Source organism: Salvelinus fontinalis, chromosome 22 (assembly GCF_029448725.1).
Source record: "Salvelinus fontinalis isolate EN_2023a chromosome 22, ASM2944872v1, whole genome shotgun sequence".
Classification (NCBI taxonomy): Eukaryota; Metazoa; Chordata; class Actinopteri; order Salmoniformes; family Salmonidae; genus Salvelinus; species Salvelinus fontinalis.
In genome coordinates, this window is record NC_074686.1 from 21,587,743 (window position 1) to 21,606,147 (window position 18,405).

The 18,405-nt window shown below is 40.6% G+C and overlaps 1 protein-coding gene across 1 annotated transcript; it reads right to left on the reverse strand.

The window, feature by feature from the left end:
• Positions 1 to 3,473: 3,473 nt before the first annotated feature.
• Positions 3,474 to 14,367, reverse strand: LOC129820025 (terminal nucleotidyltransferase 5A-like). Its single transcript, XM_055876823.1, has 2 exons — positions 13,793 to 14,367; positions 3,474 to 5,324 (listed from the first exon to the last, which is right to left on the reverse strand). Exons 1-2 carry the CDS (start codon positions 13,946 to 13,948, stop codon positions 4,299 to 4,301), a joined length of 1,182 nt encoding a protein of 393 aa, XP_055732798.1. The 5' UTR covers positions 13,949 to 14,367; the 3' UTR covers positions 3,474 to 4,298.
• Positions 14,368 to 18,405: the final 4,038 nt, after the last annotated feature.

Below are 18,405 nucleotides of genomic sequence, written 5' to 3' on the forward strand. Positions count from 1 at the left end.
CATCCCAAATGGCAACTTTTCCCCTATGGGCCATGGTCAAAAGTAGTGCACTTAAATAGAGAATATGGTGCCATTTGGGATCCAGGCCATGCAGTGTAATTAACAGAGTTTATAGGAGAACCTCCAGCACCACTTCCTCCATTCTACACCATAAAGATGGAAATAACTATCATTCTGCTTGTACCCATTAATTCACTGCATCTTGAATTAGGGTATTTATTTGGTTTGATAACTTCTTGATTGGGGCATTTTTGTTATATTTAGTTCTTTTACGACACTGTTTGTATTCCATGTACATGATGGTGGCTACCAAGCTTGATATAAAAGCACAGCTGTCTTTGGCTTGCCTTCTAATTTGCCGATATCCCTCCTCACATTGTAATCACTTCTCCTTTAACCTCTTTCCTTCTCTTTTCCTCCTTCACCCTATTTTACTTCTCTTCTTTCTAGCTCACCATGCTGCTTGTCAAGGTGTGTGGATGGTGGAATCTCCATACCCTTCACTGCTCCAGGCTTTGGTTTCTTCAAGGACTCATCAGGAAAGATAAATCTCAGGAAATAAACAATATATCTCAAGTATGTCATGATTTTTTTTTAAATCCAAACTGTACATTTCTCTGAAACAATACTGAAAGAGAACGATAGTTAGTTTGGATTCCAGGCTAATACACTCCTAACTAATTTTGTCCTTGGCCCTCAGTTTATCACAAGATTATTTTTGGTCCTCTTCTGACCAAATTCAGCCACTTTATTTAGAAATGTTGTGTTTATTTATGTATATCCAGGTTTCCGCAGCGACCACCAGTGCAGGACAGTTGGGGGTTGGTGTGGTGATGTGAGGCTTGTTACTGTGGAGACAGTGTTTATCCTCTGGGGCCTCTCAGATGGACCTCTTCCCTACCCCAGCTCAAAAACATGCGCACACACACACACACACACCGAAGAGGCTCTAAACAGCCAGCAAATATTCCTAAAATCCTATCAGCCTGACCCAGACAGACAATCAGACAAACAGATAGACACACACACACACACACACACACCGAAGAGGCTCTAAACAGCCAGCAAATATTCCTAAAATCCTATCAGCCTGACCCAGACAGACAATCAGACAAACAGATAGACACACACACACACACACACACACCGAAGAGGCTCTAAACAGCCAGCAAATATTCCTAAAATCCTATCAGCCTGACCCAGACAGACAATCAGACAAACAGATAGACACACACACACACACACACACACCGAAGAGGCTCTAAACAGCCAGCAAATATTCCTAAAATCCTATCAGCCTGACCCAGACAGACAATCAGACAAACAGATAGACACACACACACACACACACACACCGAAGAGGCTCTAAACAGCCAGCAAATATTCCTAAAATCCTATCAGCCTGACCCAGACAGACAATCAGACAAACAGATAGACACACACACACACAGAAGAGGTTCTAAACAGCCAGCAAATATTCCTACGATCCTATCAGCCTGACCCAGACAGAGAAACAGACACACACACACATGCACACCACACATACACAGTGAGGACAGTGGGCTTGGCATCCACAGCAGATGACTCAGCGAGGAAAATATGATAGTGGGTCAAATTGAGCTGTACAGTCTGTGGTGGGAGACAGAGAAACCTGCCTACCCTCATGGCTGTGTGTAATAGAGGGCAGCCCACCCACGCAGCCCACAGAAGACAGGAGGAGATGAGCAGAAGCTGTTCCTGCTGAGGTAGAGATGTTCAAGACTACTGGGGACTCTGGCTATGTCCCAAATGACACCCCAAAAGTTCCAAAAGCACTATATAGTGCACCCTTTTTATTACAGCCCTATAATAGATCCTAATAAAATACCAATACTAACACACACACACACACACAGCTCTGTGGGTGAGTCATGAGGTCTGGTGTACCAAGCACAGAAAGAAATCGTTAGTTAGTTAAAAAGCAGTGAGATGAAGACAGCCCGTGTGTCCATGTCTCAGTGCTGGAGTTTGTGTGTGTTTTTTCCAGGGGAAAGCTCCAAGGGTGTTCCTACTTGTCTCCGTCTTCTCTTTCTCCTGGCTTCTCTGTAGCTGTACGGGATAAACGAACCAACAGCTCTGACAGCTCTATTCCAGAGAGGGAGATTTTCCTCCTCACATTTTCATCTCGCATCTTTAATCACGATGACAGATTCTTTTCCTCTCAAATTAACTTTTATAAAGAACTAATTTGTCACTTTCGGTGTTTTTCTCAGTTAACTGTTATAATAACAGGCCAAATTGCCCTGTGTTCTGTTTCTATCAGGTGTGTCCGTTATACACTCCACTGCCGGATGTTGCAAATCCCCAGGGCTCAGACATGCAGAACACACCCGTGTCAAAGTTCAGAGAAAGACTAGGACTGAAGTGTTACAGACTCTGCGATAGAAATGTAAGGTCATTTCCGATTGAGCAGACATTTGCAGTGTTTAACGTGAATGCAGTCTCCGATATATCGGAGCATTGTCTTTAAACTGAAATCATGCTGTAAAACTGAACTTCCGTGATGTGGATTGAATAGAGCCCTAGCCTGGTCCCAGATCTGTTTGTGCTGTATAGTCAACTCCTATATGGCCAGTGGCAGGTCAGAACAAACAGATGTAGGACCAGGGAGACATGGTAAGAGTATTCAGTGACGAGCGTGGGGTAATGCGTAACAATCCTGTTACAAAGATAAACTAGCCTAGTCCCCAAAAGGCATACAATGCAATACAATATTACCTCAAACTTCTCAATCTGACAGCCTGGCCCTCAGCTGCCTGCTCAGCCAAAACAAACAGAATACAACTCATCCAAGACAGGCAACAGCCATCTCTTTCCAATGATACAGGAAACCCCTCATTAGATATTATGGATGACATGCAGGCGTAACTATATGGCTAATGTATGGATGGCTACGAGGGCAGAGGGGATTGATTCAGTTTCCCATGGTAACTTTGAGGGGGTGGGAACAGAACAGAACACGGAAGTGTTTGTGTGTCTTAGGGCCTTGTTTGTGTGTCTTAGTGTCAGACTGATGAGATCATAGAAATGGAAAGAATAGATTATATTTCTATTGAAGGGACGCCCTAGTGCATGATACAGTAGGAGAGAGAGGAGACTTAAGCAGATTTAAAGCCACAGCTAATTTGTGTTTCAATAAACAGCAACCCTAAAATTGTTTAAAGCTGAGTGATGGGGTATGTCAGTGGGTATACCATTAATTGAAATGACAATTAAACAGCTATACAGTTTGCAGATTGGACCTTTAATGCCTCTGCTAAGTCATACAGTCCCTTCCACCTGCTTGCCCTGCATGTCTGTGTCTGTCTTGTCATTCAAAAGGGACGATCTGTAACCTATTAGATACTTGTGTTTTATACATCCATCACATATACAACATATGTCTGAAACCATTATGAATGTGTCGATAGAGGAAGAAAGAGATAATACCAATGTTTCCATTTTGTACCTTTTTATTATTATTTGAAAAAGAAGTACCCTGACCCTGGATCGAGAAATGTACAGTAACCTGGGTGAAAAAGATCCAAAAAGAGTAAACTCCTTTAAGATGTCGGTTGGTATTTCAGGCACTTAGAATCACAAAAGTCTGTTTTTTTCTTCTTCACGCTACACAAACATGGTATTATTTGGTCCTTACATCTGCAAATGAAAAGATCAGTTGAAACCACAGTCAGAACAGAATACAGATTTCTGGTTTCTTATATTTCCTTTTATGGATTCCAATACACTTAAAGTTCCTCATCACGACTGGGAGGATGAAAAGTTCTTCCATCACATTTCAACCGTTTTCCATACATCAAAATAGACCACCAGTCCTCACCATACATATAACAAAGAAACCAACGCTTCAGAAAAAAACCCTAACAAAACGTCATAACAACGTCTCAAATCAGATTTACAGCAGTATTCATTGAAAAACGTAGTGGGAATGGTTGCAATTGAAGATTTGGCAAAAAGATACAATTCAATACAAATGTTTCCTTTTTTTTGGTCCTCATTGGACTTTGTCCTCAAGTCTCCCACAAGAACCCATTTTGCTACAGGTGGACTGAGCAAAGCACTCTATCAAACTGCTGAGCTCACGTTACCATAAGACAGAGGGTGTGTCTCAAATGGTACCCTATCCCTATATAGTTTCCTGGTCATGTAAAGTACTGCACTATATAGGGAATAGGGTACCATTTGAGACTAAAACAGAGAAACTAGAAGCTTAAAAAACACAACATACAACATAGTCCTCTTACACTGATCCACATCACTCAGCTGCAAGGAAGCCATGTTCTGTGGTAAGAGTTACTATAAGAGTTACTCATGGGCGGCTGGACCCGCGCTATGTAGTAGTTACTGAAGTTGACGTCCCTGACGTAAGGTGCCGGCTGGTAGTAACAGGTGATGTTAGCCAGGGCAGGGATGGCGTTCTGCTCTGCCATGGCCCGTAGCGCCAGCGCCGAGATAAGTGCCAGCGTCTGGCGGCGCTCATGGCCCATCAGGCACACGGTGCTCTCGTCCACCACATGCCGCAGCGTCACCAGGCAGTCATAGCGCTTGTCCTCCATGCCGTTGAAGTGGTTCTGGAGATACGCTTCCAGCTTACGCTGCTGCTCGCCAATGTCCGGGAAGTCGATGAAGAAACGAGAGCACATGTAGCGTTGCAGCAGCTTCATATGAGCCTCTGAGTCCGGTTTAAACCCCCGCACTAGCAGGTGACAGTACTTCAGCAGTCCTCCTCCCCGGATCTCCTCAGGGCTGTGCGTGGCTATGGTCCTGGTGCGGAGGTGTCCCAGGGCCTCCTGGAAGTCCCCGTACATGCTCTCTCCGACCACGGTGGGGTGGAAGCTCTCAGACATGGACGTCTCTGAGCAGCGGTCGAACAGCAGCAGTGAGTCCAGGCCGATCTGGAATGAGTCCACGCTGAACTCAAACTGCCTCCGCAGAGAGTCCACAAACTTCAGCTCCACGTTCTTCCCTGTGTTGTTGGAAAGGGAGATCAGGCTCCAGCGGTCTGTGTCGTTGCACACCTTCACCAGCTTCTGGACGTAGGCCTCTTTGAGGGTCATGGGCGAGACACGACTGAGCCCCGGAGGTAGGAAGTCCACCAGGCTGTCCAGGACCACATCTTTGACCACACGAAAGGTCTTGTCATCAGTCAGGTTTAGGCCAAAGATGAGGTCCAGGTCCTTGTAGCCCAGGCCAGTGTCCTGGTGGAGCACATAGCTGGCTGCTGAACCGTTCAGCTTCACATCCCGGACCACCACACCACGCTCCTGCAGACGCGCCCGAACCACCTGCACAGAAGAGAGAGAGAAATATGGGTGAGTGATCTGAGAGGTATTATTAGGGCATTTTATTGTCAATTTTCTTTTCCGATCAAATATGTATTTTTTTGTTGTTGCTTTCAAGTGATCTGATAGAGCAGGGGTGCCATGGTTTTAGTTTTTTTCCTTTTAATTTTAAGACCTAGACAACCAAGTGAGGAGAGTTCCTACCTAATCAGTGACCTTAACTGATCAATCAAGTACAAGGGTGGAGTGAAAACCGACAGACACATGGCCCTCCATGGAATGAGTTTGACACCTGAGCGTTATCTATGAGTGATCTGCGGCCGAGATATGTTAGTGATCTAAGAGAGAGATATCCATACAAACTAGGGTGATTCATTCAAAGAACTATGCACTGAAAATGCATGCCACTGCAAGTTGAAACGTATCTTTCATGGTCACTGGCACTTTTTAAAAAATGGTACTATTTACATTTCAATCAAGGAATGGTTCACCTTGCTTTCAGCGTATGCTCATAACAGTAAATATAAAATACTAGCATCCAATCATTTGTTGTGTGGATGAGAATAGAGACAAGCAACAACATGGAATAGCAAATGTAATCATTAATATCAAAAGATTGTGAGAACCATTTCTGTTTTTTGCAATGCACAGACATTTCATTTGTTCATATACTCTTATTGCCATTCTTAAAAGACAAAGGTCTGTCTTTTTCTCACGCAGAGAGATGTGACACTGAAGAAATGAGCAGCCTCTGATTGTAATGCATGGAGAATCAGAGATTTTTCTGTGGAACACAGCAAGCCAGTGCATGTCTTTTGTCTCTAACTTCTGGAGGAAACCCAGCTGACCTGCAGGTTATCTAAAAGAAACATTACACATCTGTGAAACGTAGACAAATGGAGTTGGGTTGTGAATTTATAAACTCTGGTATGATTGCGCCATACTGAAAACATATTTTCCCTATGTCGTAATTTCAACAGCATACTGTACTTGGTAAAGAAATGGTTCATGAGCGTATTGGGTCACAGAACAGAACCATCTGGGGTGGATCCTGGAGTTAAGGGAAGCTAAAGGCAAGGCAGCTGAGACTGACTGTTACAACACTCCAAAGAGGAAAACAAGAAACTGGGACAATACTTAACAGGCATGACCACGGTTACCAAGTACACACACTTGGTATCTTTATCCAGACACTGATCCAAGTATTCAAAGGTATCTGGTATCTAGTCTGCATATGTACACAACCACATACAATCTATTTCCCTTTCCAGGTCGGATCAAGTTCACCATTTTAAGCATAAGATAAGCATAACAACATAAGCTACGAACTCTCTTTACTATCAAAATACCTATTTTATGCAGTTGTTGTCCACAACTGTGCTACAGTGCCACCATTTCATTACAAAGTGGATATCTGCATCAGTCACCACCCACAATGAAATATGGTTCTAACCAGCTCAAGATAGAAATGCCCTCAGTACGATGCTGCCTGATTCACACCGATTGAATCAACGTTGTTTCCACGTAATTTCAATGAACTAACGTGGAATAGACATTGAATTGTCTGTGCCAAGTGGGGAGCCTATACGCTTGTTTCGGGAACACACAAGCACACACACACACACGCAAACAAAGTTGTGCCTGAGGAAATAGGTTATGTTGGCTTCACCACTATGCCAGGAAAGGAGTGTCCTGCCGAGTCTCTGACTTAACATAGCTAGATCCCCCATTCATGAATTAAGGTTACGGCCTCCTCCCTACCAACCTAAAAACAAAGACAGACCAAAAACAGACAAATTGAGACATGCATGATATGTGTTGTCTCCCTCTCTGACAAAACTCTTGCAAAATCCTTCCTGGCCTTTAATTGTAGCCTCCTTTACCCAGACCCAGAAACACACTGTCACTGTGTGATTGAAGAATATGAATATGGTCCATAGCTACTGACAGGGTTCTAAGGGAAGGGGTAGTGGTACTCACAATGAACAATGACACTACCATGAAAAGGTCTATTGAGGAAAAGGTTCAAAACGTAAACTAAAGGTTAAGAAAAAATGAATGTTGAGTTTCAAAGCCAATCCTTTTTAGGGACGGAAATAACAGAGAATTGAGTAAGCAATAAAATCAGTTTATGGAACCCTGCTGTGCTCATCTGTGCTGTGTTCCAGTGAGCATGGCAATCTGTTTCTATTGGTAACCCGACCTCTGGACAGATGGTCACTAATAAAAACATCCAGAATATTAAAGGCTTCTTCCTTCTTTCTGTGGAAACAAACACCAGAATATATATGAATCATTTCCCAGAGTCCTCGTGGAATAATCAATGATTCATAGAAACTGGAATATGTGCTTCAATGAACACATATGCATATGTACGTATATTGGAATTAGGTTTGACTAAGCTACAAGCAGTATCTATGATAATAAACAGTAGTAACTGCCTTACCAAACATAGGGTTGGGTATCAAGTATCAACCCATGATGATACCATTAAGATAGTTATACATACTGCTAGCCCGAAACAAACAATGAGGAGGAAATAATTGTCCTTAATATGGGCTGTGTGATATGTTACTGAGTCCAATGACAAGCAGGTCTAACTGAATGGAATAGGTTAACCCGAATGCCTCCAGGTGTAATGCATTACATGGTTATGACTTGTAAGACTTACATTAAGCACGTATGACCCCCTGATAATGTCTTATAACACAAAACGGTCTCCCAAAATAAGAAGTAACGCCTTTTCTTCTACCTCTCCAAAGGCAAGTCATTCCATTCCTGCGTTACGCAACAAGCACCGGGTGAAGTTGAGCTAAGGGGGGACACTTCCTCTCGAAGTCGACCAGGAGAAGCAAGAGACTTATAAAAAAGCCACAAACTGACCAGACGGTGTGGTGTTGACAATGTCTTGGCGACACGTTATGTACAGTCTCTTTGCCTTCCTACTCCAGTCTGGCGGGTTTCCTCTACTAGTCCATTTACCTCAGTCTGTGTGTCTCCTAAATAGCACCCTATTCCCTACATAGTGCATTAAATAGGGAATAGACTGCCATTTGTAACTCACCTTCAGTCTGAATGCAGCCTGAATGTGTTTTATTATTTTAGTGGGAAAACAGAGTCAGAAACCGCCGTTAGCCAGCTAAACCCCATGGTCCCCTAGACACCAGTTAGAGCACTGCCTGGCCTGGACAGAGAGTCACAGAAAAACCCAGCCAAGCCAAGTAAATGGCATCAGTAAATGAATGAGATGTTCAGTAGTCTATGACCCTGGCATCCGGTCCAGTCAGCCCAGAAGGCAAGCAGAGACAGCCCAGTCATACTATACTCAGTGTACTATCAGTAGGCTAGCAGGAACAGATGATGGGGTTTTCCTCAGGGCTGAATTAGTTGCCTTGCTGTGGGTGGTCACGGCACCTGAACCAGCATTCATTTATAAAACTAGACTGGTATACAGTATTTATAAAAGTAGACTGGTGATGCAGTATTTATTACCATGAAACTAGACTGATGATGCAGTATTTATTACCATGAAACTAGACTGATGATGCAGTTTTTATTACCATGAAACTAGACTGATGATGCAGTATTTATTACCATGAAACTAGACTGATGATGCAGTATTTATTACCATGAAACTAGACTGATGATACAGTATTTATTATCATGAAACTAGACTGATGATGCAGTATTTATTACCATGAAACTAGACTGATGATGCAGTATTTATTATCATGAAACTAGACTGATGATGCAGTATTTATTATCATGAAACTAGACTGATGATGCAGTATTTATTATCATGAAACTAGACTGATGATACAGTATTTATTATCATGAAACTAGACTGATGATGCAGTATTTATTACCATGAAACTAGACTGATGATGCAGTATTTATTATCATGAAACTAGACTGATGATGCAGTATTTATTACCATGAAACTAGACTGATGATGCAGTATTTATTACCATGAAACTAGACTGATGATGCAGTATTTATTACCATGAAACTAGACTGATGATACAGTATTTATTACCATGAAACTAGACTGATGATGCAGTATTTATTACCATGAAACTAGACTGATGATGCAGTATTTATTACCATGAAACTAGACTGATGATACAGTATTTATTATCATGAAACTAGACTGATGATGCAGTATTTATTATCATGAAACTAGACTGATGATGCAGTATTTATTACCATGAAACTAGACTGATGATACAGTATTTATTATCATGAAACTAGACTGATGATGCAGTATTTATTACCATGAAACTAGACTCATGATGCAGTATTTATTATCATGAAACTAGACTGATGATACAGTATTTATTATCATGAAACTAGACTGATGATGCAGTATTTATTACCATGAAACTAGACTGATGATGCAGTATTTATTACCATGAAACTAGACTGATGATGCAGTATTTATTATCATGAAACTAGACTGATGATGCAGTATTTATTACCATGAAACTAGACTGATGATGCGCCATTTATTATCATGAAACTAGACTGATGATGCAGTATTTATTACCATGAAACTAGACTGATGATGCAGTATTTATTATCATGAAACTAGACTGATGATACAGTATTTATTATCATGAAACTAGACTGATGATGCAGTATTTATTATCATGAAACTAGACTGATGATACAGTATTTATTACCATGAAACTAGACTGATGATGCAGTATTTATTACCATGAAACTAGACTGATGATGCGCCATTTATTATCATGAAACTAGACTGATGATACAGTATTTATTACCATGAAACTAGACTGATGATGCGCCATTTATTATCATGAAACTAGACTGATGATACAGTATTTATTATCATGAAACTAGACTGATGATACAGTATTTATTACCATTAAATTAGACTGATGATGCAGTATTTATTACCATTAAACTAGACTGGTGATGCAGTATTTATTACCATTAAACTAGACTGATGATGCAATATGTATTACCATGAAACTAGACTGATGATGCAGTATTTATTACCATGAAACTAGACTGATGATACAGTATTTATTACCATGAAACTAGACTGATGATACAGTATTTATTACCATTAAATTAGACTGATGATGCAGTATTTATTACCATTAAACTAGACTGGTGATGCAGTATTTATTACCATTAAATTAGACTGATGATGCAATATGTATTACCATGAAACTAGACTGATGATGCAGTATTTATTACCATGAAACTAGACTGATGATACAGTATTTATTACCATGAAACTAGACTGATGATACAGTATTTATTACCATTAAATTAGACTGATGATGCAGTATTTATTACCATTAAACTAGACTGATGATGCAGTATTTATTACCATTAAACTAGACTGATGATACAGTATTTATTACCATTAAATTAGACTGATGATGCAGTATTTATTACCATGAAACTAGACTGATGATGCAGTATTTATTACCATGAAACTAGACTGATGATACAGTATTTATTACCATTAAATTAGACTGATGATGCAATATGTATTACCATGAAACTAGACTGATGATGCAGTATTTATTACCATGAAACTAGACTGATGATACAGTATTTATTACCATGAAACTAGACTGATGATACAGTATTTATTATCATGAAATTAGACTGATGATACAGTATTTATTACCATGAAACTAGACTGATGATATAGCATTTATTATCATAAAACTAAATTGGTGATACAGTATTCATTAATAAAACTAGACTGGTGATAAAGCATTTATTGGGGATGCAGGTTGCCTAGTGGTTAGAGCGTTTGGCCAGTAACTGAAAGTCTGCTGGATCGAATCCCAGAGCTGACAAGGTAAAAATCTGTTGTTCTGCCCCTGAACAAGGCAGGTAACCCACTGTTCCTAGGCCGTCATTGTAAATAAGAATTTGTTATTAACTGTCTTGCCTAGTTAAATAAAAAAAATATTCTACCTCATAGAGAGAGAGAATGTTGAGTTCAGCTGGCATTTCCTCGCAATGGCCTCCTTGAAAGCCAGCAACAGGAAAGCACACGCCTATATGTAGAAGACTAACAGAGCTATACACTGTAGTGTAAGCCCAAAATATGTTCCTTTCCTGTTACTCTATCTGTGGAGACGTGTGGTGTCATCATGTCATTGAGTCTCACCAACAATAGACCGACAGAGGAGTTGGCTTACAATCTGGCAGGGCCCACAACAGAACCAGGTGACTGGGCTAGTATTGTGGTGTGTGAGTGTGTGAGTGTTGAGGGTCTACTCATACCATGTCAACCTTGTCAAGAGTCCTGACCCTCTAAGGCCCCTGTTACTGGAGTGACTGACTAACAAATCCAGTTTCCCCATCCTGCCCCAGAAATGGAAGTCATCGCCGTCACCCGGGAAAGTCGAGCTCACTTCCAGTAAGTTCACAATGGTGAAACAAGAGCAGGGATGAAGAAACAACAAACAGAAACGAAACCAGATCTTCCTCAGGCTTTGCCCTACTGTGCACTCAGTCAGTCTCTATTGTAATCTACTCTATTCTAGAATCTACACCCTGAATTAGATTCGAGCAAACCTGGAAAAAGTGTGTTCCCTTTACTTGGGTGGCCAAGCCAAGTAAAACAGGTTAGCCCCCTAGCTCTACCACTACCACCCTACTGTTAACATGAAGTAATATCTGATCGGACACACTAAAACACATTCAATGTCTGGATATGTAATCTCGGCTGTATAACACCACTGGGTAGGCCTACTGGCTAGTGTGTGTGTGTGTCACAAGAGGCTGCGGAGGGGAGGACGGCTCATAATAATGTCCGGAAACGGAGCAAATGGAATGGCCTCAAACACATGGAAACCATTTGTTTGATGTATTTCATACCATTCCACCTACTTAATTCTACACCAACCATTACCACAAATCCGTCCTCCCCAATTAAGGTGCCACCAACCTCCTGCGTGTGTGTGTGTGTGTGTGTGTGTGTGTGTGTGTGTGTGTGTGTGTGTGTGTGTGTGTGTGTGTGTGTGTGTGTGTGTGTGTGTGTGTGTGTGTGTGTGTGTGTGTGTGTGTGTGTGTGTGTGTAGGCCTATAGTATAGTTCCTCAGAACTGTCAACCCAATGTTGGCTTATCTACCCACAATCCACTGCACTAAATGAAGTGTGAGACTTCTCGTGTGGACTAAATCACCAACAGTGAGACTTTTCTTTTACACCTCCCACGGCTCAGACACACACGGACACACACAGACACACACAACAATATGGAGCCGCACAATAAACAGATGTTATCTAGATGACAGCTTTTCAATCAACACCCCCCCTATTGAGAGCCCTGTGGAACACCCCGAAGAACACATTTCTGGCTGTATGAAGACGTTTTTTATTTAGGTCCTGGGTTGGATCGGTTGGTTTTCCAGGCAGGGGGGAGAGAGAGAGAGAGGAAGGGAAAACGTTACTGGAGATATGCACTAATGCTTACTGCCGATGGTATAGAGCTGTATGGCCAGCCAGAGCCCACTGTAGACTTTTCCAGCCAGGGGATTTCTCTGATGAACAACATGGATAGAGCATACATCCTTCACATAGGTCTGCTTTATTAATACAGATCACAAGCATTCGTTTCATTAATGAAAGAGACTGGAGAGGAATATTTTACATTCTCAACGTCTCTATACTCCGCCAATTATATTTCAATGTACCTTACTGTCTCTCCCTGTGTAAAAGTTGTATGGTTTCCTTGACCAATGAAATTTCTGGTCGCAGAAGCATTGGAAAGAGAATGTGGAAAATGACAGTTAAGGCATTAGATCATCTGCTCCTTGAGATCTCCTCCTGTCTGTTAAAGTGAATGTAAATAACATGACTGTCACTCATGATGATTCATAAGTCATGATTCACTGCAATGGGTGGATATTCAAATGTAGGCTACCAAGGCATCCCAGTATATTTCCAATACCTTGAGTAGGCTATTGTAAAAATTCAGTGTATGAGCATGCCAACATGACTGGCAAATAATCATATTCACAGATGTTTTCTGACCTGATATTGAAGAATATTGGAACTTTTTATTCTCAGCCACAGTGCTGAGAAATGAGACTGGTCTAGATTATCATATTACACAAAGATGACATGGTTAGCCTTGGAATGCTACCAAAATACACTGCTTTCCTTGCACTTTTCTTAGCCCACCTATCAAATTCCACTTTAATGTACTGTGTGTGTGCGCGTGTGTAGCCTACCTGAGTAAAAGTGTGCAAGCGTTCGTGCGTTTAAAAAATATATATTTCATGCACATTCCTGAGTTGTCTATTCATTCACTAAAGCACTTTTTGATGAGACTGAATTAGATAAATATTGAACTATTTAAAATAATGTAAAATAACAGCTATATGAGATGAGTTTGGCTAGACAAAAGTTTCGTTTCCCAATATCGGGCTGCATGCGCTCCAGAACTCCCCAGACCAAAGCCGTTATCTCACCTGGACTATCTGCCGAGGCTGTACAGAGAGCGTCGGGAAGTTTCCGCGTCCATGAATAGGGACGCTCTCTCCGAGAATAGAGTCCAACCTCTGCACCTGCTCCCAAGACAACACACAGAACCGCCGACTCTGCTCCGACTCATCCCCGGAGGACATGACGATGGGATTTGGAAAATAAGTCAATTATTTGGTAGTTTAGTTGATGTAGGCTATTATGGACAGTACCAAAGCAATTCCCAAAATAAGTGTTTCTTTTGAAGTTGGAATGAAACTTTAAATCGACAAGAAATCAAACAAAATCGCTCCTGTGCGCTTCTCAGATTCACTTAGAACAGAAGTTTCTAAACAATCTAGGCTGAAGATCCGAGAGAGTTCTGCACATGCAAATCATAGACCCGTAAACTGAACAGTGTGGCATCTCCAAAATTCTGCTGAGCTGTGATACACTTCTAGCTGTAATCCAGCTAGAGGCATATTGACGGGTTTTAAGAAAATGGGATTAACATAAGCGTCCTGATTGGCTGTTTGGCAGGTTTATGAAGACGTACCTCAACACACAGAAGACTACAAGCGGCCATGCGCACACACCCACTTCCCTTGCGTCAGCAGAGACCAGTCTGTTGCTGTCATTGGATACTTCAGTCACATTTAGTATACGCATTAGAGGGCTATTTACACTGTCTATTGGCAAACGCATCTTCTGTTCTGTAGAGTGAGTAGACATGCAATAGACTAATAATAATAATAATAATAAAAACAAAAACAACAATTTAATCATAAGAACAAAAATTAATTTAACTGTCTACTCTAGAATGATAGAGTTAGGGCTCTATTCAGTCAGTAGCGCTGAAGATCTGCTTTATAGCGCGATTGACAACTAGGCAATGTTCCAGCAGTTGTGGAGAATGCATTCCGGTTAACACTACATACACTACAATGCCTTCTCCACAACTTGGCTCAAACGGAAATTAGACAACCTTACAATTTCTAGCGCAATCATTAACTCTTTAGTGATGCAGATTGACTAGAGCCTTTACTCCGGTTATTGTGAATTATAAGCCTGCATTTCTATTCACTTAAGTAGGGGAAAACGTTTGTTTCTGTTACAGTATAATTTAACCCAGTCTGTATCTCCATCATGTCTTTATTGAAAACCGGTCATTCACACTTTTCAAAACTGTCCTGACCAGCCAGCAACCTCACACTCTATAATGCAGTGGATCTCAAACTCTTTGGGTCCGGGGCCCCATTTTGATTGCAAACTAATCAGGGACACCCTCATCAGAACTCAAGTTTGATCAAATAAAGGCATTTTACTATGACTTCGGCAGTGCATGGCCAGATGAACCAAGCCTCGGGCCCTGGAAAGAAACATTCTAAAGGCCCGCCTCTTGGCATCGGAAAGAACATTTAGCAGTTTTCAAGCAAATGTCTTGCAATTCTACACTTTCTACACGTCTACATTTTGTCATGGGGCAGAATAATGTTTTGTTGTTACAGCTTTAAAACTTCTTATGGCTGAGATCCCGCTAACGGGATTGATATGACAACAGCCAGTGAAAGTGCAGGGCGCCAAATTCAAACAACAGAAATCGCATAATTAAAATTCCTCAAACATACAAGTATTTCACACCATTTTAAAGATACACTTCTTGTTAATCCCACCACAGTGTCCGATTTCAAATAGGCTTTACGGCGAAAGCACCACAAACGATTATGTTAGTTGAGTGCCTATTCACAGAAAAACACAGCCATTTTTCCAGCCAAAGAGAGGAGTCACAAAAAGCAGAAATAGAGATAAATGAATCACTAACCTTTGATGATCTTCATCAGATGACACTCATAGGACTTTATGTTACACAATACATGTATGTTTTGTTCGATAAAGTTCATACTTATATAAAAAAAATCTCAGTATACATTGGCGCGTTATGTTCAGTAGTTCCAAAATCATCCGGTGATTTTGCAGGGAGCCACATCAATTTATAGAAATATTCATAATAAATGTTGATGAAAATACAAGTGTTATACATGGAACTTTAGATAAACTTCTCCTTAATGCAACCGCTGTGTCAGATTTAACCTGTTTGGCGTGCAAGCCCGACGTCGGTACATTTATGACAACAGCCACTTCAAGTGCAGGGCGCGAAATTCAAAATATATTTTTTTTAAATATTTAACTTTCACACATTAACAAGTCCAATACAGCATATGAAAGGTACACATCTCGTGAATCCAGCCAACATGTCCGATTTTTAAAATGTATTACAGGGAAGACAAAATATGTAAATCTATTAGCTAACCACGTTAGCAAAAGACTCCACTTGTATTACTCCATCAGTTTTTGACTCCATCAGTAGCTATCACAAATTCGGCCAAATAAAGATATAAATAGCCACTAACCAAGAAACAACCTCATCGTCTGATAACATATTTATTGTATAGCATATGTTTTTTTCGAAAAATGTGCATATTTCAGGTATAAATCATAGTTTACATTGCAGCTACAGTCAGAAATTGCACCGAAAGCAGCCATAATATTTACAGACACCAACGTCAAATACCTAATTACTCATCATAAAACATTTCTGAAAAATACATAGTGTACAGCAATTGAAAGACAGGCATCTTGTGATTCCAGACAATATTTCCGATTTATCAGGTGTTTTACAGCGAAAACACAATATAGCGTTATATTAGCGTAGCCACAATAGCCAAAAACACAAGCAATTTCCCAGTAGCAAAAGTAAGCGATCGTAACAAACAGGCAAAAGATATATAATTTTTGACAAACCTTGATTTTCTTCCTCACATGACAGTCCTATAACATCAGGTTATACATACACTTATGTTTTGTTAAAAAATGTGCATATTTAGAGCTGAAATCAGTGGTTACCCATTATGCTAACGTAGCTACTATTTCCCACAATGTTCGGATATTTTACTGACACTTTTTCTGACACACATATTCTGACCAAATAGCTATTCATAAACATAACTAAAAAATTACATGTTGTATAGGAAATGATAGATCCATTAGTTATTAATGAAATCACAGTGTTAGAATTCTAAAAATAACTTCATTACGTTATGCAGCTTCGGTATAGCTTAGAGTAGCCAAAACGTTGGCCGCCCACGACTAGTACACAGTTCGACAGATATATGAAATAGCATCATAAAATGTTTCTTACTTTTGCTGATCTTTCATCAGAATGTTGGACAAGGTGTCCTTTTTCCAGAACAGTCGTTCTTTGGAATTAGAACGGACTCTTTCCCTCTTGAATTAGCACGCGCGCTAGCCAAGTGGCACGGATCTCTCCAACGTAAACAAAGTCAGAGGACGGAACATGGCAAAACTCCCGAAAAAATTTCAATAATCTGATGAAACTATATTGAAAAAACATACTTTACGATGATATGGTGACATGTATCAAATAAAATCAAAGCCGGAAATAATATTCGCCTATAACGTCAGCAAAACAAAAGGCAATCCCACTGTCAAGCTCGCGCTCTTCAGAGTACCGAAAATGGGGGACACGAGATTCCAAGATGATGTGTTCCAACTCAGATCGAGATAATCACCTCATTTCTTCTCTCACAGCCTTCTTGACACCCAGAGGAAGGTGTTTGACGTGCATGTATACTAATAGCTCTTGTGCCCATTTATAGGCAGGAAGAGGAAGAGAGCCTTGGTTTCAGACTTTGAACTTCCGGGTCAGGAAAAGTGCTGCAGAATGAGTTCTGTTCCACTCAGAGAAATAATTCAAACGGTTTTAGAAACTAGAGGGTGTTTTCTATCCAATAGTAATAATAATATGCATATTGTACGAGCAAGAATTGAGTACGAGGCCATTTGAAATGGACACATTTTATCAGGCTACTCAATACTGCCCCTTGCAGCCATAAGAAGTTAAAAAAAGCTTTACCGAAAAAGCAAACCATGCAATAATCTGAGTACGGCGCACAGACAACAAATCAAGCCAAACAGATATACGCCATGTTGTGTAGTCAACAGAAGTCAGAAATAGCATTTTAAATGTTCACTTACCTTTGATGATCTTCATCAGAATGCACTCCCAGGAATCCCAGTTCCACAATAAATGTTTGATTTGTTCGATAAAGTTCATCATTTATGTCCAAATACCTCCTTTTGTTAGCGCGTTTGGTAAACAAATCCAAACTCACGATGTGCGTGCAAGTCCAGCGGAAAGTACGGACGAAAAATCCAAAAAGTTATATTACAGGTCGTAGAAACATGTCAAACGAAGTACAGAATCAATCTTTAGGATGTTTTTAACATAAATCTTCAATGATGTTCCAACTGTAGAATTCCTTTGTCTGTAGAAATGCAATGGAACAGAGCTCGCTCTCACATGAACGTGCGTGGTCAGCTCATGGTCTCTGCCAGAGCCCTGACTCATTCCCCTCTCAATCGCCCCCACTTCACAGTAGAAGCATCAAACAAGGTTCTAAAGACTGTTGATATCTAGTGGAAGCCTTAGGAAGTGCAACATGACCACTTCCCACTGTGTATTCGATAGGCCAAGAATTGGATTGGATTTCTTCTCAGGTTTTTGCCTGCCATATGAGTTCTGTTATACTCACAGACATCA